General features: G+C 47.1%; 1 protein-coding gene across 1 annotated transcript in view; it reads left to right on the plus strand.

Annotated features, from left to right (window-relative positions):
• Positions 1 to 26,769, plus strand: part of LOC147108243 (fibrillin-2-like) — a 125,503-nt gene that overhangs the window by 15,680 nt on the left and 83,054 nt on the right. Inside the window, exons 2-5 of the mRNA XM_086005999.1 lie at positions 978 to 1,060; positions 4,405 to 4,503; positions 14,741 to 14,836; positions 16,048 to 16,143. Of these exons, the coding sequence (XP_085862125.1) occupies positions 978 to 1,060; positions 4,405 to 4,503; positions 14,741 to 14,836; positions 16,048 to 16,143 (374 nt within the window). The remainder of the gene's footprint in view (positions 1 to 977; positions 1,061 to 4,404; positions 4,504 to 14,740; positions 14,837 to 16,047; positions 16,144 to 26,769) is intronic.

The raw sequence follows: 26,769 nt of genomic DNA on the forward strand, positions 1-26,769 counted from the left end.
TGCCTCGTCGCCAATGTTACGTCCGTGTATAATAAGACACAGACTGCGGAGAACGGTACAACAGGTGTTTACTCAACGTGGCTCACACTGCAACTGATCTGTACAGATTACTACTCAGCATTGTATACAGGTGTGGTCACTGCCGGTACTACAGTATACATGAGCTGTAAAAAGCAGTTCCCCCCTTAAAGGTATATACATTACAGTTTCGGGTCGAAACCCTTCAGGTTTTGAAGAAGGGTTTCGACCCGAAACGTCAACTCAAATTTCTCTCCACAGATGTTGCCTGACCTGCTGAGTTTTTCCAGCATTTTCTGTTGTTATTATGTTCCTATTAACCTTGAATGAGAATCTGACTGTGGGACTCGAGTGTCAGTCTCACATTTGGGTTCCCCTACAGGTTAAGCTTCCTAGTCTTGAAGCATTAGAGGGCGAGAAGGCTAGGTGAGGGGCGATGAATTGCACAGAGACACCTCCTCCTGAATCGACCAAGTGAATGCAGGCCTGACCATGCAGTGTCTCCATCAGGGAGGCGGCATGTGGATTCAGGGATGGAAACTGAAAGCTTTCTAAACTATGGGGACCATGAGTTGGGGGTCGTTGTATTTGTTCTTGATGTGACTTATTATCCTATTACGCTTTTGCACATTCTTATAATTTTCTAGTTTGCTATCACAAACAACATTCCACATGTTTCAAGAAAATTCTAAAATGAAACTTTCAAGAGAGCTGAATACAAAAAAAGCAATACTGCAAATCTGCAGGGAAGAAGTTATTCCATCCCTTTTCTACTGTGGTATTAATACCATAGCACTGTAAACAAACAGCACCAAGATGGATGGTGATGGGAAGAAGTTACTGCAGTAATCCCAGTCCCAACTTCTGCTCCACCATTACCAATACATTGAGTACAGCTAGCGCTACCGGAGCTGAGGTCAGAAGAAGCTGTGTAACCGATATCTTTCATTTTCTTTCAGGCCAAATGTGTGCGGATCACGATTTCATTCCTATTGTTGTCCTGGTTGGAAAACATTGCCTGGTGGTAACCAGTGTATTGTGCGTAAGTACAGCTAACTCTATCCATGGGGAAACTTGTTTTATTGTGGGCCTCTTCAGGTTACGTTCTCTTTCTCATCGGTGCTAATTCAAATCTATCATTATTTCATGGTTGTACTGGAGACCATCTAATGTTGAACTGAGACTTTGGGTTCCTGATGCAGTACTCAACTGCCATATTGTTCCAAAAATAACCCATAAATTTTCCCAACTGCATTAGCTTTTGTGCTGCAGCGTATATCGGGCCTTGGACTAACCTGCTGGGGTTGCAACCAGCACTCCAGGATTGCCCTGGGGCCTCCGGGAATTGAAGATTAATCTCCTGGACACTGCTGCGAGAAACCCGGGGGGAACTCATAGCGGCATTCATAAAATTATGTTTTCATATTCTTTGAATATTTTTGTTTATTAGCAATATTGGAAACGGGGGGGAAAAGTGCAGGGTGATTGGAGGTGGGAGGTCTTGTGATGAAACCACCAGGGATACGTCCAACCAGAGTTGGTAGTTCAACTGCCTGTGGATCCAAAAGAGTCCCCAGGCCAGCCAGTGTTTTAAATAAGTTTTCAGTTCACACAATCTACCACTGAAACAGGCACTAATATTATAGTAAGACAGCTCCTCAGATTTCAATTATTCCCGTCATTAACACTCAAACTTACTCAAGCATTTAAATGAAAATGTAAATGTTTACTGCTCACTTTTCTTCCCTTTTCCTCCACCCTTTAAGAACATAAGAAATAGGAGCAGCAGTAGGCCATTCGGCCCCTCGAGCCTGCTCCGCCATTCAATAAGATCATGGCTGATCATCGACCTCAACTCCACTTTCCCGCCCGATCCCCATATCCCTTGATTCCCCTGGAGTCCAAAATTCTATCGATCTCAGCCTTGAATATAATCAACGACTGAGCCTCTGGGGCTGAGAATTCCAAAGATTCACAACACTTTGAGCTAAGAAACTCCTCCTCCTCTCAGTCTTAAAAGGCCGACCCCTTATCCTGATCTATGATCCCTAATTCCAGACTCTCCAGCTGGGGGAAACAATCTTTCCGCATCTACCCTGTCAATCACCTCCCCCCCCCCCGCCGAATCTTATATGTTTCAATGAGATCACCTCTCATTTTAGAAACTCCAGAGAGTATCGGCCCATTCTACACAATCTCTCATCATAGGACAGCCCCCTCATTCCAGGAATCAATCCAGTGAACCTTCATTGCACTGCCACTAAGACCAAGTATATCCTTCCTTGGATAAGGAGACCAAAACTGTGCCCAGTACTCCAGGTGTGGTCGCACCAAGGCCCTGTACAATTGTAGTAAGACTTCCTTACTCTTGTACTCCAACCCTCTAGCAATAAAGGCCAACATGCCCTTTGCCTTCCTAATTGCTTGCTGTACCTGCCTGCTAACTCTCTGTGTTTCCTGTACCAGGACACCTAATTGCTTGCTGTACCTGCCTGCTAACTCTGTGCTTCTTGTACCAGGACACCTAATTGCTAGCTGTACCTGCCTGCTAACTCTGTGCTTCTTGTACCAGGACACCTAATTGCTAGCTGTACCTGCCTGCTAACTCTGTGCTTCTTGTACCAGGACACCTAATTGCTTGCTGTACCTGCCTGCTAACTCTGTGTTTCTTGTACCAGGACACCTAATTGCTTGCTGTACCTGCCTGCTAACTCTGTGCTTCTTGTACCAGGACACCTAAATCTCTCTGAACACTAACATTGAATAGTTTCTCACCATTTAAAAAAATATTCTGCTTTTCTATTCTTCCTACCAAAGTGAATAATCTCACATTTCCCCACATCATACTCCATTTGTCACCTTATTACCCACTCACTTAACCTGTCTATATCCCTTTGCAGACTCTTTGGCGCCCCAACCCAATTTCTAGGCCAAAGTGGCGCAAAAGTCGCCTAAGCGCAGGATTTAGCGCAGCGTTCGTGGCTTTAGCGATCGTCAGATATTCAGTTCCAACGCCCCTAGAGGGAGACGGGGCGAGGCTCGAGGCGCTCTGCGTCCCTCTTAGGGCGCTGAAACTGAATATCGCAGCGCAACGTGCCACAGCGCCACACGCTGCGGCACGTCACGCTGCGGTACTGCAGGCCTTTCTCCCATTGTTAAGGGGGAGGGGCCTGCACCAGCGCGATCCCTGCTCACGAGTGCCGGCAAAAGAGCCCGGCACCAAGGAGAAGTGCTGGGCTCTCGGGAAACAGCCGGCAATGCCGCGGGGGGTGGGGGGGTCAGGAGGCCGGGGGCGGAGGTGCTGGCAGGCGGCTGCCGAAAAAGGCAGCCGCCCCGCACCTCCACCTTAACTTGCGCCGCTGCCGGCACAGTAAGGCCCCGTGAACCGGGCGCGGGTAGCGAACGGCACAACTGCAGCGTTCGCTACCAAATATCGCGAATGGGGCGCTGTGCACACCGATGACGTCATCGGTGGCGGCGCAGTGCAAATGGCTAACGCCACCATTAACGCCCCTGCTGAATATCGCGGGAGGCGCAGCCAGTGGCGCTACAGCCATTGACTGCCTCTTTAGGCGCTAACAGGTGGCACTACTCACCCAATTTCTCCCCCTTTGTGTTCTCCTCCCAACTTACTTTGTAGCTTTGTATCATCAGCAAACTTGGATACATTGCACTCGGTCCCATCATCTAAGTCCTTAATATAGATTGCAAATAGCTGAGGCCCAAGCACTGATCCTTGCGGCAGCCCACTAGTTACAGCCTCCCAATCTGAAAATGGCCCGTTTATCCTTACTCTCGTTTTCTGTCTGTTAACCAACCCTCTATCCATGCTAATACATTACCCCTTTTCCTCTTCCATTTAAATTGTTTTTCTTGTCTATCTAACTGACCTAATCTATCTGTTCTAAATTGTCTTACTTCTTCCTCCCATTCATTTGAAGGTAGACACAACTTGCAAGGGTTTTGATTAGCTGAAACCAGTATTTAAAAAGGGCATTTCCAGCCATGCTAAAGGTCAAAGTTTGACATTCTTGTAGCAGAGACACAGCAAGCCAATCTTTGACAATGCAAAACCATGTCAAACCCAGAAAGACTGTCGCCCACCATGTGACTGCTTCGTGTCACTTCAAATGTAACGGCATAACATCACTGTAAACATAACGGCATAGTGTCACTGTAAATTTAACAGGGTATTGTCACTATCAATCTCACTGTAGGTGTAACAGCAATATGCCACTGTAACTGTGACAGTGTAACATGACCATAAATGGATGAGTCCTAGCTTCAACTGAGTTAAAGGTGACCTAACAACAGCCAATTATACCTTTGATTGCTTTACACCAAGCTGGCAGTTTCTAAAGTGCATTTCCTTTTGTCTTTGTACAGCCATTTGTCGGAACACATGTGGTGATGGGTTCTGCTCCAGACCAAACATGTGCACTTGTTCCAACGGGCAACTCTCCCCAGGTTGTGGATCTGGTTCAAGTAAGTAACATTGCATTGACTCTACAGATAATGTGACAATATGCAGGCACTAAACTCGTTCATTTAATCAATTGAATCGTTCGATGCAGGGTAAAGCTCCCTCTATACTGCCCGATTGAACACTCTCAGGTCAGGTACAACATGGGATAGATGCAGAGTGAAGCTTCCTCTACACTGCCTGTTATAATTCACCTTGTATGGGGTCCTTACAGCCAACAAACAGAGAAAACTTTCATTCTGGGCTCAATTTGAACCTAGAGAGGTATGGCCAATGTGTAACTCCGTCCCCCCAATATAGCAATAGCCCAACAACCGAATTGAAGCAGAAACTAAAATAAGGACCATAAATTCAGGGAGATTGGCATAGTAGCATCCAGGTGCACAGGGATTCAGTGCCAAGTACCTGACAGTAGACTCAGGCACTCTTTGCAGCTCTTACCAGCCTCAAGAGATTCTTGAAACATTGGGATTCCATGCAGCCACTGGTCAATGGGTTGTTATTGTAGTGTATGTAACTGTTCTACCTTTAAGAGAACTATTGTATGTAACCGTCCACCTTTAAGAGAACTATTTTAGGTGTGGCACTACTTTATCCTGGCTGCTGTATACTGTAATACCGACGGTGACCACACCGGTATATAAGTGCTGTGGCAGAATTTATTGGGCAGATTCGCCCTGACCTTCGAATAGTAAAGTCCTGTTTAAGTTACTCTTGTAGTCTGTGTATTACTTCGCTATACAACCTACAGACTTTACAGTGGCGACGAGTTCGATCTTACCCTGTGGCAACAATACTTCTGAAGAAGTAAACGAGCGTCGAGAAGAGGCACCCGCCCTCGTCGTTTTGCTGAGAGAAAACTCGAGTCTGCAGACCAAGAAAGGAGGAAGATTTCAAACACGAAGTCTTCCATCAGCAACAGGCACGGATTGTCCCTTCTGCCACGGTGGTGAGTGAGCCGATCAACACGAGAAGCAAGTCGGCCACGGTGACTGTGAGTAAAGGGAAAATAGAAACAAATAAACGGAGGATAAGGGCGGTGCACTCGACCACGGTCGAGGGGGAAAGGAGCCGGACAGAAGTCGGGCCCAGAGGCGCTGAGACTGGGGCAGCGTGGAGCAGAAGCCGCGGTACAAGCGGGCTGGGGAGCGTCGTGAGACGACTGGACCGCGACGGCGAAAAAGGCCGGACAAATACCGCGACCACGAGGCGCTGCGACCGGGATCGTAAGGCGCGGGAAGATATAAAAATAAATAAGCCACGGAGAACTCAGCCGCAGCCGGGGAGGAAAGCACCGGACTGCGAGAGGGCTGGGAGGCGCGATTGGAGCGAAAAAGGCCGGGCACCTACCGAGGCCGCGAGGCGCTGTGACCGGGATCATAAGGCGCGGAGGCAATAAATAAATAAATAACTAAATAACCCGCGAAGAATCAGCCGCAGCCGGGGAGGAAAGGACCGGACTGCGGGAGGTCTGGGAGAGGCGTTTAAAGCCGCTGAGGGAGAGCCGCGCGAGCGGGAGAGACAGAGCCCGAGAGAGAGCGAGCGAGAGCCGAGCGAGCGGGAGAGACAGAGCCCGAGAGAGAGCGAGTGAGAGCCGCGCGAGCGGGAGAGACAGAGCCCGAGAGAGAGACCGAGCGAGGTTCCGGCCAGCGGCTTGCAGCAGCTGCCGTGAAGGACCAGGAGCTGGATCTGTCCGACGCCAACTGGTTGTCCCCAGCGCCGGTTGCCCCTGCCGAAAAGAAGAAGGGGGGGGGGGAACAAGGAACGCGATCGGCTTTTCTAGCGCGCGCTTCAGAATAAACTGAAGCCGGCGCACAGGCTACAAACCCCGTAAACCAGCGGTCGTCGCCCGAGGGCAAAGCTTACCCCTCCCACCAGAGGAAGAAGTCAGGAGCGGGATACCGCCATTTTGCCAGTAGGGGGGAAGAAGACAAGCGCGGGAAACCGCCATTTTGCCAGTAGGCGGGGAAGAAGACAAGCGCGGGAAACCGCCATTTTTGGGAAAAAAAAAGAAAAAGTTAAAAAGTTAAAGAGAAATCCTGTTGTTTCGCAGAAAGATAGTGAGAGATAGTGAAGATGCCTAAGCATGGTAACATCAACAACTTCGATGCCGAGGTGGAAGATTGGGCCACGTACGTAGAACGTATCGAGATATATTGTGAGGCCAATAAAATAGAAGATGATGATAAAGCTATAACCTTGCTAAACTCGATGGGCGCGAAGACATACGGGTTATTGAAGCATCTTCTATCACCAGCTAAACCGGCGGATCAGACTTTCGATAATATTGTTGCTGTTCTGAAGGATCACTTGAACCCCACACCGCTGATGTTGGCGGAACGATTCAAATTTTATGCGAGAACGCAACGGAAAGAGGAAAGCAACGCGGAATACTTGGTCGAACTGCGTAGACTAGCGAAATACTGCCAGTTTGGAGGAAATCTGACAGAGGCATTGCGAGACAAGTTCGTATGCGGGCTGTCGAAGGAAGGAACGCAAAAGCGACTACTCGAAGAGAACGACCTTACACTTGAGAGGGCTGTCCTTATTGCAGCATCGCACGAAGCCGCAGCGAAAGGAACTGCGGAAATGCAGCTAAAGGCAGCGGTACTCAGTGTGGATCAAATTACTTCTGGTACAACGAAATGTTATTGTTGTGGGAAGACAACACACGACCAGAACCAATGCTGGTTTAAAAACCAGGAATGTAGAAAATGTGGCAAACTGGGTCACATAGCTAAAGTATGCCGGTCAGGAAAGAAGACCAACAACCAAAAAAAGCCATCACAGGGAAAGTGCAACAAAGTACACAAGGTGGCTGAGAAGAGTTCAGACGAACAGAATTCGGATTCAGACCCAAACGGCCAGGAACTGGGTAGCCTGAGAATTCACAATGTGAGTAAGAAAGCTGACCTACAAACTATCTGGGTCATGCTAAAAATAGCCGGAGTCCAAGTGAAAATGGAGTTGGACACTGGATCAGCCCTATCAGTCATAAATTGAAGGGATTACAACCGGCTATTCTCACATATACCCTTGAGAGATACCAAGTTCGTATTGCAGACATACATGGGGCATAAAGTATACCCCATGGGGAAGATAAGAGTCAAGGTGAGAGACAGGGGCAAAGAACACCCAGGAATGGACTTATATGTACCACCTGAGGGAGGACCACCACTTCTAGGATGGGAGTGGATCAAGAAAATGGACATGGAATGGCACTACCTAAAAGCAATAACGAGTGAGGACTCGGTGCAGACAATCAGCTCAGACTCTGAAACGGATGACGATGAGACCAGCCCAAGTATGAAAGACAAGTCTAAAATGAACTTGCTGACTGAGGTTGGAAAAATGAAGGCGTGCATAAAGGCTTATGCTCCAGAGGAGAACAAAGTTTCAGAACAGAATTCCACTGAACAACAACAACATAGTTTGACAGAGAATTCTGAGTCTGTCCAGTTTACAGACATATACATTACTGAGGAACACCGAGCTCAAACTCAACTTTATTTCAAATTACAACAGCAATTAGAACAATTGAGTTGCTGTCTTGAGCAAGAGACAACAGCAATGAAAAAGTTCTTGGCCACAGAGTGGGAGAATCTGGAAAGACAACAGAAGCAGCTGGGGGAGAAAATGGAGCAGGAGCACACAAACCGTCTGCGCAAGGAGGCCAAACGAATCAAAGCTGATTCGGTCTCTGAAGGTGCGTGCTCTAATCTGGTGGAGCAAGATGTTCAGCAACTGAAGGCGCTTGTTAGCAGGTTGCAGGCAGAAAAGGCTGATTTGGTCGCCATGAATTCCGAGCTCCTACTGAAGTCGGGTGCAGCATCACCGGACGATTCATTTGTGGAAATTCGAATGGTGGAGGCTGCGGATGATGGCGAAGTAGAAGCAGCAAAGGGACCCCAGTGCAAGGTTCTAAACAGCCCTGCAGCTAATGGGAAAGGGATGATGGCAGAAGAGTTAACAGTCAGCCAACTCATTCATATGCTGAGGGATAAAACTCTAAAATGGGAAAAACTTAAATACGAGCCTCAATCTTCAAAGGGAAGGGAGCTCTCAAAAGTCATTGGAAGAGCTGAGGTGGCAACCCAGACTGAGAAGTCTGCAGCAGAACAGCCCTTGGATGCCAAAAGTATGCTGACGCATGGCAATGTAGAACAACAGAATACTGAAACAGCTACTTCAGTAGAGGGATTGAATAGTCCGATCAATCAATCTCCGAATGAAGTTGAAGTATTGAAATCACAAATGAGGTCATTAGTAAAAGACTTGCAGGAAGCCCAGAAAAAGCGGGATGAATCTGAACGCATGATGAAGTCTCTTCAGGACAGATGTCGGGATTTGGAACAAAAGTCGGCTAACGTCCAGCTGGGTAAGGAGGAAATAGAAGACCCTCTCGCTGGCCTAGCTCAGGACGACACCGAATATTACCATGATCTGTTGAGTGACACTGAATATTACGAGGACCTGGTCTGCCCAGCTTGTGCCGAGAACTCCCAAAGTGCCGAAATCAGGATGAATCACTTAAAGTCTAAGGAACATAGGGAGATGGTGGCGTTACAGCTGGCAGCTGACAATGGAGCTCCGAGAGTCTCCAAGAAGCAAAAAAGGAAAAGACGAAGCAGAAGATGATAACCATCTGAACCATTATTACCTCTACCCGATCACACACGTGGTCCCCCGAACGGAGCCAAATCAGTTGGAAGGTAGGAAAATTTCCCAAGGCAATCCAACTGTTTATTGTTTGTTTTAAAAAGTCAGCAATGCTGGTTCAGAAGTGATGGAAGTAAAGCTGTTAAGTCTAGGGAAGGACTATGGGATGAGTCCCTCTAGCAAGGTGACCCGACTACACCACGGAGGCATGGTCCGGACCGAGTCAAGAAGATCAGAGACTGAATCTGTGAACTGTTTCCCGCAGAGACTGAATCTGTGAACTGTTTCCGCAGAGACTACCTCTGTGAACTGTTGTAACATGAAGTTGGATATGTTATGATGTTATGTTAATGGGGAATAAGTATGTTGTAAGCTAAAAAGGGAGGATTGTAGTGTATGTAGCTGTTCTACCTTTAAGAGAACTATTGTATGTAACCGTCCACCTTTAAGAGAACTATTTTAGGTGTGGCACTACTTTATCCTGGCTGCTGTATACTGTAATACCAACGGTGACCACACCGGTATATAAGTGCTGTGGCAGAATTTATTGGGCAGATTCGCCCTGACCTTCGAATAGTAAAGTCCTGTTTAAGTTACTCTTGTAGTCTGTGTATTACTTCGCTATACAACCCACAGACTTTACAGTTATAATTAGCTTTGCATGGACAAGGACCTGTGGGCAGTGTTAGTGCAGAATGCACCTGGACTGAACAGCTAGGAGGTTGCTGTCCTGCATCAGATATCTCATGCCAGTAACACACTGTGCTATCCCAGCTTCATCTTCTAGGAACCAGATCATATTCCAGCTTCCCACAGAGGTATTTGCACGTTGTACAGCATGCTGTCGGATAACTGGCTCCCTGAGCCTTGATGTAACTAATGATTTTTTTTTGGCAGTAGATTATAACAGCCTGTGTCCTCATTGGGGAACGATGACTCCAGCTGTTTCAGGATCAGTTCATGAAATCACCTAGTTTCCTATGCTTTTTTTTAATCTTGAGTTGCTTTGGTGTTTAGTCCTGCTCTAACATTTTTATATCGATTTTGGCAGAAGATCTACAGGGCAAGTGATGGTCCCTCACAAAGTGAATTCCACTCTCTGCAGTTAACACAGAAAGCCAAAAATTCGATGGTTTAATAGTTAACCCCCCTCCTCATTATCCTATGTGTTTCCCTCTCCAGACCCTTGGAATTCTGCTTCCTCTCAAATTGAGATTGGGGAAATTGGCTTCCCTCCAAGTTCCCAGTATCTTTCTTTTCCCAGCCACACTAAGCCTGGCTTAAGGCTAGATTGTCCCAGAGAGAGAGAAGAACCATACAGTACATGTTTAATAGTCGAGGGCAATCCTTATGCCGACTACATTGAACTTAATTACCATAGGACATGTATTGCAAGGTATGGAGTATAGGGGCTGAATGCAGGGGGGTACTGATTTGATTATTAACTTAACTAAGGAAAAAGTCAGAAAAGCAGAGTAAGGGCTACAATTAGCCTCACCACCCCCTATAGCTAGGGAAGGCAAAAGGTCAGCCAGCATCCCTGCACCTGATTGTTATCCAAAGACTTCTGGTGGAAAGTGGACATGTATACATCAGGTGAGGACAGATTCAGGCTCGGCTGTGATAACTCTATGGCATCCAATAGCCTGTTAGCACTCGGTTGTCATGGTGAGGAAGGGGTGAAGTACTGGAGGACTCTCATCCCAGCAGGAGCCAACACCTTCAAAAGATGAGGGCGGGGGGGGAAACCTGGGGCAAAATAATATTGAAAATAAATCTGTTGATTGATGCAGACTGGGGTTAAAGGTCACATGATGTGATGTGTTTCTGTTTCTGAGAGGTACCCACATGAGCAATCAGAAAGTGAACATTTATCTTCAGTTCCAAATGCATTCCAGCTGAAGAAGAATTTGACTCATTCAGAAATGAACAATGTCAATCAGATTTAAACTCTGTTTAAATTGGCTGGCTCAAAGCTCATGGCCTCCAGGCATGGTGAGAGGGTTAATGGGTGAGCACTGTGAATCATCGTTCTGATTACTGACAGCATAGAGCAGCCTGAGTTACACGTCTGCAGTGAAATATCAGCGCAGGGCATGTTCTGCACCCACATGAACTGCAGAGCTAATTAGAACAGCCCCATGGCTTCATGCTATTTGAGGAATCTCTTGGTGGTAAGTTAGAAGAGCAGAAGATGCTCAAACTCTAAGGACTGGTGCAGCGAGTGGACTAAAATGATTTTTCATGTGAATTACAATCTGGAAGTTACTGGGAGAGAGTTTGTTTCCCAGGATGAAAGAAGACTTGCATTTATACAGCGCTTTTCACAACCTCAGGACGTCCCAAGAACATCCCAGTGCACTTTACAGCCAATGAAGTACTTTTGAAGTGCAGTCTCTGTTGTAATGTAGCAGCCAATTTGCACACAGCAAGGTCCCACAAACAGCAATATGATAATGACCAGATCATCTGATTTAGTGATAAATATTAGCCAGATAACTCCCCAGCTCTTTTAAATAGTGCCGTGGAATTTTTAAGTCCACCTGAGAGGATAGACTGGGCCTTGGTTTAACATCTCATCCAAAAGACAGTGCAGCACTCCCTCAGTACTGCATTGGGGTATCAGCTCAGATTTTTGTGCTCAAGCCTCTAGAGTGGGTTGAACACAACCTTCTTGGCTCGGAGGCGAGGGTGTTACCACTGAGCCACAGCTGACACTTGTCCATCTAGAACTATAAATTCACCTATCCATAAACAGGATGGCCAGTTGAGTATTATTTTACACTGTAAACAATCACTGGGCTGTGACAGGTGTTGAATGTTATTGGGATAATCACAATAATTGTGGAGATCATGATGGGACAGAGCGAAGAGACAAGAGCAAGGAACATTGACCCATCTGGAGCATCTGTGATTTCAAAGCCCGTTACTGTGCCAACATATCCTACTCTTCAATTGCTAATAGTCATTTGCTTTGGTCATAAAGATTTTGGGGGAGAAATTCCCCTCGAGGGCCATTTGGGGCGCTAAGTCAAAAATGTTTGAAAAGTTAGTGCCAGGCACTAACCTTTCCAAACATTTGAGAAATTCCCATCTTTTGCTCCAAGGGGGAAGTGGAGCGCTAAAACAAGCACTCCATTTGCCTCTTGGCGCACAAGAGGCAGGGAATGTCCTGATCCGGGCGATGTGCTCTGCGGCGCCACGTGTGGCCACGCCTGGCGCTGCCACGTTGCAGGGGCTCTTCCCTCAATTAAAGGGAAGGGTTCCCGCTGTGAGCTCTGTATTTTTTCTGGCACCTGTTGGAGCACAGGGATGCGGGAGTGCTGGGCTGACCGATCGCGGCTCTCAACCCAAGTCCAGTGCTCATTTTGTTTTTTGTTTTTTTGATGTTCGTCAGCCACCGCGCCTTTAAGTTGCACCCCACGAGCGGCCGGCCTCACTTATCGCAACCCCTACAGCAGTCGGTAACATTGCCCAGAGCTGCTGTGGGGGGCGAGAGGGAATTTTTCTCCCGAGACGCTACCAGGGTGCTGCGCCAGGAGATGATGTCATAATTTCCGGGCACAAATCGAGGCGATATCCGGTAGCGCCGCCGTTAACCTCCCGCGGAATTTCGTGGGAGACATGGTTATCGCCTCGGGGGGGGGGGGGGGCGGGGGGCGCGAAAAGCCATTTGCTTTTAGTTAGTGTCTCTCACCGGAGGCGCAAACGAGGGGAATTTTGTCCCCATAACGTTTAGTGATTATTCCTGGATATAAACATGCAAAAATTATAAAGTATTATTAAAAATGTACAAACATCTGGAAATAAGATATTGTGGGGCAGAATTGTGTATTTTCTACATAATTTCATCGGCAGATCGGGAGAAACCTTGGAGAAACTGTGTAAAAGGTCAATTTCGCCATTTCCTGGGGTTTACACCAAAACTACAGCGGGAGATCAGGAGAATGCAATCCTAGTGTGTTTTTAGACAGCTGTAACTTAGAAACCAAACCAATATTTAAGAAATATTTCCAAATGGTTCCATTGTGGTTAGAGTGGTGATCTGGCGGACAATTAATTCTAATTTTTAAAAAAACAAAACCAGAGTGGGATATTTTTGACCTCTTTCTTTAACATTTCATAGAATCATAGAATAGTACAGCACAGAAGGAGGCCATTCGGCCCATCGAGTCTTTTACCATTACTAGGTAGGGAAGATTGAACAAATCCACCCCCGTCAGCCACATGCACATATAGGGGGGTGGGCAATGGTTTTATTATTGATTATAAGTGAGTGAGTGGGGCCTGATTCTCTCCTCTGTTATAACAGCTGGCAGCCACACTGTTTTCGCAAGGATTTAAAAATGTATTAATGTTTTAATAATCTGCCCGCTGCCTCCTCCCCCTGCACCCCCCACTCACCTCAGGCCTCTTGCATCCACACCTTCTCCTTTAGCTGTTAGCCTTTGAAATAATATTTTTTTAAATAAATAAACACAAAGGTGTGAGCTGGATGAGAAAGCAGAAAGCTCATCAGAGTAGAGGCCAACAAGTAGCTTCAAACGGCCAATTCACAGCAGTATTCAAAACCAGCACCATCAACTTTATATTGCATCATTTATTTTTATTTCCATTCTCTTTCTTTCACTGACCCCTCCCGAGTTGGCGAACACAGCAGGGTGAACTCTCGTCTTTAATGTCTGTGCGCCAAACATTGCCTGGGCTGAACGCAGAGAGGCGAACTAGGCAGGGAGGATCGCACGCTAATTATGGAGCCCTCCTGATTTTCGTTCCATTAATTGAAATGGAAGGACAATGAGTCGGGCTCTGTTACCGGCATCTCCTCCTCCCTGCGAGATTTCTCTCTCTGCGCTCCGCCCAGGCGGAAAAGGTGAAAGTTCACTCCACTGTGCTCCATTCAGGAGGATAGATGGCGTAAGGATGAACGTGATCCATATGACCCCAAGGTTGGTTAGTAACGACAAAACTCCAGCTGGTGCAGGTGTGTGGACTCCACCTGTCCTCCCTACAGCACTGAAGATCCCTTTTCTGCCCAGTGCCCACCCAGAAGCCAATTAAGAGTTGGCAAACAGTGCCACGAGGGAAGTCCAGTTCAGATCAACTCGGAGAGGAGCAAATCCCCCTCTCGGGGCAGTTTTAATGTCAACACACTGATTCATTTTGAGCGAATCAATCTTCCACTGATTGGACCGTTCCCAGTTCGTGTGATATTAAATCATCTGTAATATTAATTTATTCTGATTTTTTAAGTACACCTCCATCTACAATTATAGAAAATCAAATTTGGGAGTATCACAGTATTTTGAGGAATAGGTCACACACAGTCAGGCACAGGTGAGGCAGTCAGAGTCAGAAGTAACGAGGTGGGAGGTGAGCTTTCAGTTAATCCTGTCCGCTGAGTAAGAAGAGCCTGTAATAAAGTGAATGGGATTTTGAGCCTTACTGAACACATTGATGGTGCGGCCTTCGAGCCACATTCGAGCGCAGCAGCAACAAATGCCACATGTGAAGAAGTCAAAGTTGATTTTTGTCATTCTGTAAGTGCAGAGACATCTAACCCCTCTGTTCTCCTTGCAGTTCAGCAGTGTAATGTCAGGTGTATGAATGGTGGGTCCTGCGCGGACGACAGCTGTGTTTGCCAGAAAGGATATACCGGGACGCACTGTGGGCAGCGTGAGTATCAACATCACAGTAACGCAAATAGACTTTAAATTGGATCCCAGAGCACAGACAGAATGGAGAGGAACTGAGTAGGATGATGAGCAGTGCAAGTGTTGCCCACTCCTTATAGAAACAGCAGAGCTGCAAGTAATTTCAATCTTTTTTCATTGAGTAATAACCTGTCTAGAAAACAGCAGTGGTCTGTAGCTAATCATGCAGGGTGATAACTGTACTGCTGTGATATGAGACCGCCCCTTGTGCTTTTAACAAGCTCCGAGGTTTGACTGCGGTCACACTGGGTTCCTGCACCAGATGCCTGTTTTGCACCAATGCCTGGCATGAGTGTTGATGGCAGTGGAGACCGTCGGTCTTCATCCTGTACAAATAGGGCGCAAGTTTAACTATTTGGACTGGTGGTTAACCTTGATTACCCGGCTTTAATATTTAGTAGCCACACTGGCTGTGTTATTGACCAAAACTGGTGAATTCTCCCCAAAATGTGCAATGAGCACCATCATCCATCCTGGGTGCCAAGCATCCAAACCAAGTCTGCCTTCATCGCAGACATCACAGTTGATGAATCTTGGTGGCAGAGGGTCCTAGTCAAATACAGAACGTGGGCAAATGAAAGATGTCAAGTCAGCCCTTGCCCACAACCTCCAGTTGAAGCTGATCCCAGATTCCAGCTGTCAGATATCAGGTTATATAACCGGATAATCGAGACATTGGGGCAGCATCTGTTTATAATGGCAGGAACTGTGAACAAGGGTCACTGATAATTTCAAGCATAGACTTAATATTATAAATAAGGCCTGGGTGGAACTAATGACTATGGCATCACTAATGGCAGGCCTGTTACACTTCCCATTGATGTAACCTATATGGAATTAAAGGCATATTTTAAAATATCTTCCTGACAACCTACATCTGTCACATTTGAAGTTATTTTGGCACAAACTTCGTTGAACAAAGTTGGAAAGTTTCCGGGAAGCCATGATCCATATAAGATGCCAGTTTGCGCTGTATGACGTTTCAGGGCAATTTCACGTTGACTTGTGCTGAGAATCTGTAAGGACCTACGTTTGTTTCCATTAAAAATTGTAATGAATCTAAACAGTATTTAATTTATTTGAAATGGTAAAAATAAAATCACTCTTGGTGTCATTGACCAAACCAATGATGCGGACACATTGCCAATAGATGTTTTCTCTTTTCCTTATTAGCTGTGTGTAAAAACGGCTGTCAGAACGGAGGACGGTGCATCGGACCGAGTCGCTGTGCGTGTGTGTACGGGTTCACTGGGCCGCAGTGTGAGCGAGGTAGGCCACATCTCTGTCCTTCTGAGGGACTGTTCAGTTATAGGGTTATGGACCATCCACCTTGTATTGGGATGAATCTTACAATACTTTACCATTGTGTGAGACTTTTTTTTACAATGATCGGAGCAGTAGAGAACCCCAGGGATCAGGTCCACTTCAATTCTGGCTAGTTGAAAGCTATTTTAAAATAATTTTCTTGGGCAATTTTTTTTCTAAAACTAGTGTCACAGGTGTGAATGTGATGCACAGATGTGATTTACATCATTGTGAAAAAACAGGAAACAGAAAGAAAGAACTTGCACTTATATAGCGCCTTTCATCATCACAGGACATCCCAAAGTGCTTTACAGCCAATGAAGTACTTTCAAAGTGCAGTCACTGCTGTAATGAAGAAAAATATTACAAAGAAAACAAAATGGAAACGCAAAATAATCCCACAGAATGTGAAGGAAAAAATCATCTCCAGCTGTTCAACTACTATCAAAAACTACTTTTGAATTACAGACCAAATGGGTTCCCCAGGGTTGCTATGGGATGTCCAGGCTCAGTGCCCCAGGGTTACTATGGGATGCCCAGGCTCCGTTCCCCAGGGTTACTATGGGATGTCAAGGCTCAGTTCCCCAGGGTTACTATGGGATGTCCAGGTTCCGTTCCCCAGGGTTACTATGGGATGTCCAGGCTCAGTTCCCCAGGGTTACTATGGGATGTCAAGGCTCAGTTCCCCAGGGTTACTATGGGATGTCCAGGCTCAGTTCCCCAGGGTTACTATGGGATGTCCAGGCTCAGTGCCCCAGGGTTACTATGGGATGTCCAGGCTCAGTGCCCCAGGGTTACTATGGGATGTCCAGGCTCAGTGCCCCAGGGTTACTATGGGATGTCCAGGCTCCGTTCCCCAGGGTTACTATGGGATGTCCAGGCTCCATTCCCCAGGGTTACTATGGGATGTCCAGGCTTCGTTCCCCAGGGTTACTATGGGATGTCCAGGCTCAGTGCCCCAGGGTTACTATGGGATGTCCAGGCTCAGTGCACCAGGGTTACTATGGGATGTCCAGGCTCAGTTTGTGAACTTATACACTTCAGCCCAATACTTGTAATGAGGTTTCCACCTTCCCATCTATTGCATACCCTGGCCAAATGGGAATCTTCTGATTTACAGCACAGGTCAGCTGCAGGTCCAGACGGGCTGATTTTTCCCGGATAATTGCACCCAAGAGCCCTGAATGTTTACTGTGAGTCTACTGCTAAATTGCAACAAATTGAAAGGTGTGACTCGAATGTAATCAAGCCTCTAGATGCAGCCATTCTGACACAGCTATGTGTCTCCCTCATACTTAAATTGGGTCAGGCACCCTTTGAAGTGAGAAAAGCCAGGTGTCTGTCAGTCAATTGTACTTGTGCCATTTTCTTACACAAACTATGTCATTGGGAAGTGAGTGAATTTTTTTTTGATCCATAAACAGTTGGCTGAAGGTTGCCTCACAACTGGGTGAGGGTGACATTGCTCTGTGCAATAGTATCAGTTGAATTACAGTCTGGGCACTAGTGAAGAGGAGTTATTGAGCTCAGCCGTATGAGGGAGCTGGATTAGTATCAGTAGAGATGGAGTCAGTGACACAGTGCTGGCTGGGAGGGATTACTGAGTTCAACATTATGATTGAGCTGCATTAATGTCAGTCGAGGTACAGTTAGTGTTGGTGAGGACCAGTTACTGAGCCTTCCAGTGCAAGGGGGCTGGGTTAACATTAGTAGAGATAGTCAATGACATAGGGCTCTGGCTTGGAGGAGTTACTGAGTCCAATCGTGTGAGGGAGCTGGATCAACGTCAGTGGGGATTGAGTCAATGACGCATGTTGCTGACTGGGAGGGATTACTGAGCTTGACCATGTGATTAATATCAGTTGAGGTACAGGGTGCTGGCAGGGAGCAGTTACTGGACCTCTCAGTGCGAGGGAGTTGGATTAGCTAGTCAGGGTACAGTTTGTATCCTGCAATGTTTGAACTTCACCTGTCCATATTAAAGAAACACTCAATATCTGGATTGCTTGGGGAGAGGGACGGAGACAGGTGGAACAGCCTTGTGTAACTTGCATTGCAGTGACATCATGTGCAAACGACGCAGTGATCTTCTACAGCGTAGTAGTCGGCTCCATTGTATTGGCATTCATTTTTTCCGTTATTGGGTTACAAGACAAAGAAGGTGACGTTGGGAGGGGTGACTGAAACTTTGGTCAAAGAAGTAGGTTTTAAGCAGGATGTTAAAGGAAGAGAGCATAATTGAGAGGCAGCGCAGTTTAGGGAGGGAATTCTAGAGCATGGGGACCAGGCAGCTGAAGATACGGCCGCCATTGGAGGGTTGAAGGGATGGGGAAATGCGCAAGAGGCCAGATTCAGAAGAACGGATGCATTGGGGGGGCGGGGGGGGGGGGTGGGGTGGTGGTTAATGGCGCTGGAGGAGGTTACAGAGTTAGGAAGAGATGAGGCTATGGAGGGATTTAAATGCAAGGATGAGAATTTTAAATTGGAGGGGTTGAAGCACCAGAGCCAATGTAGGTCAGCAAGGATGGGGTGAGGGGTGAGTGAGACTTGGGGCTGGATTTTCCTTAAGCTGTCGGGAAGGAGGCGGGACTACAACTTTCGGGTTTTAGTCCCGCCTCCATCGACGTCCGGCCAATCGACGCGATTTTCCCTTGATTGACCTTGTTGAGCCCGCCCAGCGGGCTCAGCAGGCCAATTAAGGGCCACCCGGCAACAGGTGACATCACAGACTGAAATTTCATCTGTCAAGAGTTTTTGACAGATGAAATATCAGTGTTTCACAGCTGTTTGAAGCTGTCAAACACTGACAGCCTGACTTCTAACCTGAGTCCTTCTACGCAGACTCAGTTAGAACTGTCACCGGGACTGAAAGCTGAAGGCTGTCACTTTTGACAGATCGCAGCCGTTCAGCTTTCAGTTCTGGCTGAGTGATGGACTCCCGCAGCCTAGAGGAAGAAAGGCTGTTAAGGTAAGTACAGGTAAGTAAAACTTCTTTACACACTTTAGACACACCAAACACACTTACCTTTGCACTCATGCACCCATCACTCACCTGAACACCGACATTGCGACCCCTCCAAGTCCTTCAACCCGACGGCCCGCCTGCTCTAACCTGGCGTGGTTTGGAGCCGTCGGGAATCCCATACGACACCCCTCAAAATAGTGATTAGGCTAAAAACTGCCTGTTAACTCCCTGTTAACAGGCAGTTAATTGGCACTAATCCCTTCCCGCCTTGGGTCGGCGGGTCCCAGTGCGGGGTGGGTACCTGCCTCCTTTGAAACTTACGTGGAGGCGGGTTTTGGGCGGGATGGTGTCAGGACCCCCGAATTTGGGATTTTTGCCCCCCGCACGCCTGAAAGCCCGCCTCACGGCACACTGAAAATCTGGCCCTTGGTGTGGGGTAAAGTTCTGGATGAGCTGACGTTTAGAGGGTGGAACATGGGAGGCCAGCCTGGACAGCATGGGAAGGGGGTCATTTTACCTTATCTTGCCCAGTGGGAAACTGACGGGAACAGATCAGAACGTAAAATCAGGTGGGGTGTAAAACAGGCGGCCGATCCGATTGGGTCAGGTTTCCGCCGTGCGGGTTTGGTGAAGATTGCACTGAATAGTCAAGTCTGTCGGTGACAAATGCATGGGTGAGGGTTTCAGTAGTAGAGGTGTGCAATATTATGCAAGTGGAATTAGGCAACCTTTGCAATGGGGAGGGTATGGAGTCGGAAACTCCGCTGAGGGACGATTAGGATGCCAAGGTTGCAAACAGTTTGGTTCAGTCTGAGACCGTGACTGCGGAGGGGCATGGAGTCAGTGGCAGAGATTGTGGCGGGTGGTGAAGACGATGGCTTTGGTCTTCCCAGTGTTTAACTGGAGGAAATTGCAACTCATCCAAGACTTGATGTTGGATAGCAATCTGACAGCACAGAGGCAGTGGAGGGGTCGAGAGGTGGTGGAGTGGTAGAGCTTGGCTGGCTATATATAAATATTTATAATGGAAATCCTGTATGTAAACAATTGCCTGTCACGTTGTAGTTGCAGGCTTCAGCATCTTGGTGGAACTCGCTCAGTGAATCCCCAGCTCCGGCTGCCATTTTTCCGCCTTTTATGCATATAAGTTTCCTTTTTAGACTTCTATACTTGCATTTATTTCACCCTCAGGACCAGTGTTCTGCCTGGTTGTTCTCAGTGGCCTCTCCTGGCTTTGCTGTGTAGCTCTTGGCCTTGGTGTCCTCCCTGGCTGTTATTGTCCCCAGTAGCCGCCTTAGCTGTACCGCCTCTGCTAGTGTTTTATTCTTTCCTCTCTGTGCTCTGTCCTACTCCCCTGATTCCCCCACAACTCCTGGCCCAACTCCATGAGTCTCCCCACTCCTCCCACTCAAGACCTCTGAAATTCCGGCTGACTGCCCCCTGATGTGCTCGGGGCTGCTTGCCTATGCTCGCCATTGCAATGTTCTCCACCTCTTGCAGCATCTGGGCAAACCCTGCCCCACTCCTCCCATCTCCCCAGTCTTCAAAAAGCTTCTCCACTTGCCACTTATAGCCTCCGAGCATCCCGCTGTCCATCGGCTTCTCTCCTGAGACCCCGCTCTCTGCTGCAAAATGTTCCCAGGCCCCTCTCCTATGTCCCAGGCCCCTCTCCTATGACCCAGTCCCCAGCTAGGCCCCCCTCCTGTGACCCAGTCCCCCAGCTCGGCCCCCTTCCTGTGACACAGTCTCCCAGCTCGGCCCCCCTCCTGTGACCCAGTCTTCCAGCTCGGCCCCCCTGCTGTCACCCAGTCCCCCAGCTCAGCCCCCCCTCCTGTGACCCAGTCCCCCAGCTCAGCCCCCCCTCCTGTGACCCTGTCTCCCAGCTCGGCCCCTCTCCTGTGACCCAATCTCCCAGCTCGGCTCCCCTCCTGTCACCCAGTCTCCCAGCTCGGCCCCCCTCCTTTGACCCAGTCTCCCAGCTCAGCCCCCCTCCTTTGACCCAGTCTCCCAGCTCGGCCCCCCTCCTGTGACCCAGCCTCCCAGCTCGGCCCCTCTCCTGTGACCCTATATCCCAGCTCGGCCCCCCTCCTGTGACCCTGTCCCCCAGCTCGGCCCCCCTCCTGTGACCCAGTCCCCCAGCTCGGCCCCTCTCCTGTGACCCAGTCCCCCCAGCTCGGCCCCCCTCCTGTGACCCAGTCCCCCAGCTCGGCCCCCCCTCCTGTCACCCAGCCTCCCAGCTCGGCCCCCCCTCCTGTGACCCAGTCTCCCAGCTCGGCCCCCGCTCCTGTGACCCAGTCTCCCAGCTCGGCCCCCCTCCTGTGACCCAGTCTCCCAGCTCGGCCCCCCTCCTGTGACCCAGTCCCCCAGCTCAATGCTTCTCTTCTGCCCCATTGCTGCCTTGAATAAAAACTATTTTTTGAATGTTTTCAGCCCTGACCCAGCTTGCAATTATATAGCAATTTAAAAATATTCCCTTCCCATCTCCTCAGGCCCCACTCCTGCCTGCATCTGCAAAATTAATATTTAAAAATCTTCCTGTGGACACTGCTGCATCTATTAATTTTAAAATAATGGCCCACTCCTGTCTGCTGCATGATGAATTTACTAATCCCACCTCTCTTATTTCATTTGTATAATTTAGTGCAATCCAGTTGGATTCAAAGTCTGCTGCTTTGAAGTAATAAATCTGCAGAAAACCTTCCATTAAATGGTGAACATCAAATGCTGTTATTTAACAAATACATTTTTGGCCATTCCGTGAAGTTCCCATTGCTATTTAATAAACGGCAAGGAAGCCCATTGCAGTAAGTGGCTGCTGCTTTTATCTTTTATTTAATAAGATGTCAGCGTGACTTGGCCCATGTGACCTAGTGTACAATAAATGTGTTTCAAGCCCACATGGATATCCAGCACTTGGTCCGAGCTGAGACTGAGATATCTAGTGGTTTATGTTGGTAAAGGATTGTGTAATTTATAGGGGAGAAACACGAGACAGTGTTTCAGAGGTGCTGGGACTGCCTTCACTTGTGTTCTCGTAAGTACTTGCTTGTGCCTCTGGGTTTCAGGTGAGACACAGCTCCCATTGTTGTACAGAAGCTGCAGACTCTGTTCAGCTGCCTCTTTGAAAGCGCTTATCTCTAACCTGGGGGCACTGGTGCCCCAGCAGGAATGTCTCTGCTACTTCGTCCTGTTCTGCATTAACGCTGATACCTCGTGGGGCCCACTTCTGTGACTCTTACTTCGGTGGGACTCACTCCAGGGACTATTACTCCGGTGGGACTCACTCCAGGGACTATTAATCCGGTGGGGCTCACTGCAGGGACTATTACTCCAGTGGGGCTCACTCCAGGGACTATTACTCCAGTGGGGCTCACTCCAGGGACTATTACTCCGGTGGGACTCACTCCAGGGACTATTAATCCGGTGGGACTCACTCCAGGGACTATTACTCCAGTGGGGCTCATTCCAGGGACTATTACTGCAGTGGGGCTCACTCCAGGGACTATTACTCTGGTGGGACTCACTTCAGGGACTATTACTCTGGTGGGACTCACTTCAGGGACTATTACTCTGGTGGGGCTCACTCGGGGGACTATTACTGTGGTGGGACTCACTCCAGGGACTATTACTCTGCTGGGGCTCTCTCTGGGGACTATTACTCTGTGGGGCTCACTCTGGGGACTATTACTCTGGTGGGGCTCACTCTGGGGACTATTACTCCGGTGGGGCTCACTCCAGGGACTATTACTCCGGTGGGGCTCATTCCAGGGACTATTACTCTGTTGGGGCTCACTCGGGGGATTATTACGCTGGGGTTCACTCCGGGGACTCTTACTCTGGTGGGGCTCACTCCAGGGACTATTACTGTGGTGGGACTCACTCCAGGGACTATTACTCTGCTGGGGCTCTCTCCGGGGACTATTACTCTGTGGGGCTCACTCTGGGGACTATTACTCTGGTGGGGCTCACTCCGGGGACTATTACTCCGGTGGGGCTCACTCCGGGGACTATTACTCTGGTGGGGCTCACTCCAGGGACTATTACTCTGGTGGGGCTCACTCCGGGGATTATTACTCTGGTGTGGGTTCATTCCATGGATTATTACATCGGGGATAGCAGATTTGAGGATATTGCAGCTGAGTCTAGATTTATTGATGCTGACCCAGCCTCGCTGTCCTCTATATTCCTTCAGTAACATCCTACATGCATTAGAATGGGACAGGCAAAATAATAGTACATAATTTCCAAGGTGTGGCCTTGCTCACTTTAATGCACTAAGATTGCGAGCCTCTACATAGAGGGAATGGTTTCCTGATCCTGTATGCGGGGTGTGCATTGTTGTATTTAGTTTGTCAGCGCGGCTCCGCAGCTATTTGAGCAATGCCTGTTGAAGGGCCGATGCAATTTGTTTGCTGATGGTCCCCGGTGTTTCATTGAGCTGGAGCCCTGCCTGCATCAACTGGTAGGTTTCATTATGCTGTTGTTAGCTTTAAGGCAGAGACGGATTAGGACTGGGATAAAGGATACGTGTATCAGGATATTCTTACACCAGGACTGCACAGATACAGGGATCAGGCAGGATGGGGTTTTTCCATTCATTCCAGTTTGTACCAGAACGTTTGGCCGTGTTCCAGGAGTGAAGCTGCTGATAGCAAAAGAATGGGCTTGACTCGTAATTCCAGAAAAATGTTGGGAATGTGCAGTCTGCTCAAATTAAAGACAGTTACTGCAGCTTCAGACTGGGAACTCGCTGCACAATCTCTGGCAGTCAGCCGTTGAGTGTAATCGAGTCAGGCCCTATCTAATCTCGTGTCAGGCCAACTGACAAAGTTCACGTGTCCCCAGCTGCCAGCGAAGAACAACCTCCTCGGGATCTTGCAGCGATCAGATTGAATGCTGAGTGCATGGGATGAGACACAAGTTACCACATCAAACGTGTTGTCTCTGCTGCTTCAGAGCCGCTGACACTGATTGTCTGCTATCTCAGTGTATGGATGCTTAGTGCACTCACGTGACATTTCTCTGCCCACTATTTTAACAAAGGCGTCACCCCGTTGGGTTATCGCAGTTTGCCTGTTAATAAGCAGTACTAGGTTTATGAATGTATGAGACAATGGGACAGAACTGCAACCGGTCCAAGATGTGGGGTGCTGAGCGGAGATGTCGGTAAAACGATTTATAAATGCTCAGGGACCCAGAGATTGCTCGCCATGAAAAGGCAGGCTGCTTAGGTTATTAAAATTCCTGTCAGAAATTTAAGCCTACCATGATTTTTTTACAGTCTAGGTGTTTTGGGAGTTTGAGAAGTTCAATCTATATGTAAAAGGTTTTGTGTAAAGTTCCCAGTAAACTCCCTTTATTGTAGATGTGAAGACACTGTGGGCACCATCTGTGACTGTACTGAGCCAACACTGTTATTGCGGAAATAGCAGATGCTGCTCAAAGCTGCTATGGCCCCTCGGTTTGAGGCCATGAAACCTACAGACGCTGCACTGGGACAGTTTTGGGATATGCAATGACTGGTCAGTGCAGCCATCACTGTTACTGTAATAACTATAGGGAAGCATTAATGTCATTTCTGTGTACTCCTAAAACAACAAGTAGAGTGTACACTACAGCCCATTGTATATGAAGTCGGGACATTGAGAGATGAGATGAGGTGCTGTATAAACACCATCAGCCTTGGCTCGCCGCTGAGTCCAAAGGTCGCGGGTTCAAGCCCCACTCCAGAGACTTGAGCACATATTCCAAGCTGACACTTCATTGCAATACTGAGGGAATGTTTCACTGTCTGAATCATAGAAATTTATGGCACGGAAGGAGACCATTCGACCCATCGTGTCAGAGGTGCCATCTTGCGGATGAGACGTTAGGCCGAGGTCCCATCTGCCCTCTCGGGGACGTGAAAGATCCCAGGACTCTATTCGAAGAAGAGTAGGGGAGTTCTCGGTGTCCTGGCCAATATTTATCTCTCTACCAATATTTTTTTTTTAAACACAGGTAATCTGGTTATGTATCTCATTGCTGTTTGTGGGATCTTGCTGTATGCAAATTGCCTGCCATGTTTCCTACATTACAACAGTGACTACGCTTCAAAAAAAAGTACTCAACTAGCTGTAAAAGATTTAATAAGTTTATTTTATGAATGCAAATTAATCCATGTCATTTAATGAACGTAATTTAACAAATTCCTTCTAATGAATATAAATTAACGCACACCAGTTAATAAACAGGACTTAATAAATGCAATTGAGTGCACGCCATTTAATGCACACTATTTAACGTGACATTATCGAAAGTGATATAACGTGACGTTAGTGAACACCACTTAATGAACATGATTTAATGAAGGCCACGTAATGATGTAATTTAGTGAACACTGTTTAATGAGCCCCATCTAATGAACACCATTTAATCAACGGGGTTTAATGAAGGTCATTTTTTGGAAGTCAGTTAATGAACACTGTTTAATTAAGATAATTGAATGAAGGCCATTGAATTAATGTGATTTAATGAATGTTATTTAATAAAAGTCAGTTAATGAACAGGATTCAATAAACACCATTTAATGAATGCCCTTTATTGAAGACCATTTAATGAACAGGACTTAGTGAAGACCATTTAATAAAGGCCATTGAATGCACGCCAGTAAATAAACACTATTAAATGCACATCATTTAATGAAGGATATTTAATGACCAGAATTAATGAAGATTGTTTAATGAATGGGAATTTTATTGAACACAATTTAAGGTACATATTTTAATGTTCACTATTTAACAAACACAATTTAATAAACAGGATTTTATGAACAATATTTAATGAATGGGATTTAGTGAAGGTCATTCAATAAACATGGTTTAAAGCATGACATTTAATAAATGCCGTTTAATGAACCGGAGTTAATGAAGGTAATGAACAGTATTTGATGAATGGGATTTAATGAAGGTCATTCAATAAACATAGTTTAATTCTTGCCATTTAGTGAACAGGATTTAATGAGAAGGATTTCATGAAGGCCATTTATTGACTACGATTTAATGAAGGCCATTTAATAAATGCACTTCATTCAATGGCATTTAACGAATGGGATTTACTGAAGATTATTTAATGAACATGATTAAATGTATGCCATTGAGGAACAAGATTTAATGAATGCCATTTAGTGAATGGGATGTAATGAACAGGATTTAACTAATGGGATTTAATGAGGCCATTTAATAAAAGGGATTTAATGAAAGCCATTATGATGTTGCTACTCACCCAGCAATTCTTGCCGCCAATAGTTGGAACACATAATCTAGACTGAGTCCGTTTCAAAATGTCAGTGATATTAAAATTACAACCGTCCCCATGAGAGCTACAATGTTAACCAGCTGGAACATGAATCATGGAATTTCTGTGTTGCAGGATAGTTTTGCCCCTTTAACACACACATAAGGGTCCAATAAAACCGTGTTTATTCAAAATCATCGCACGCTCTTTCCAAACATTTCAGAAAAAAACTTATTTTCTTTCTGTCACTCGAGGGATACTGTTTTTTGACCAATTTCCACATGGAGAGACAAAAGACAAGACACAGTTGTGTACACAGTAACACATTATGCCAAGACACACACAACTAT

This window comes from Somniosus microcephalus, chromosome 13 (assembly GCF_052327205.1).
Source record: "Somniosus microcephalus isolate GS21.2 chromosome 13, FLI_Smic_1.0, whole genome shotgun sequence".
NCBI classification, from domain to species: Eukaryota; Metazoa; Chordata; class Chondrichthyes; order Squaliformes; family Somniosidae; genus Somniosus; species Somniosus microcephalus.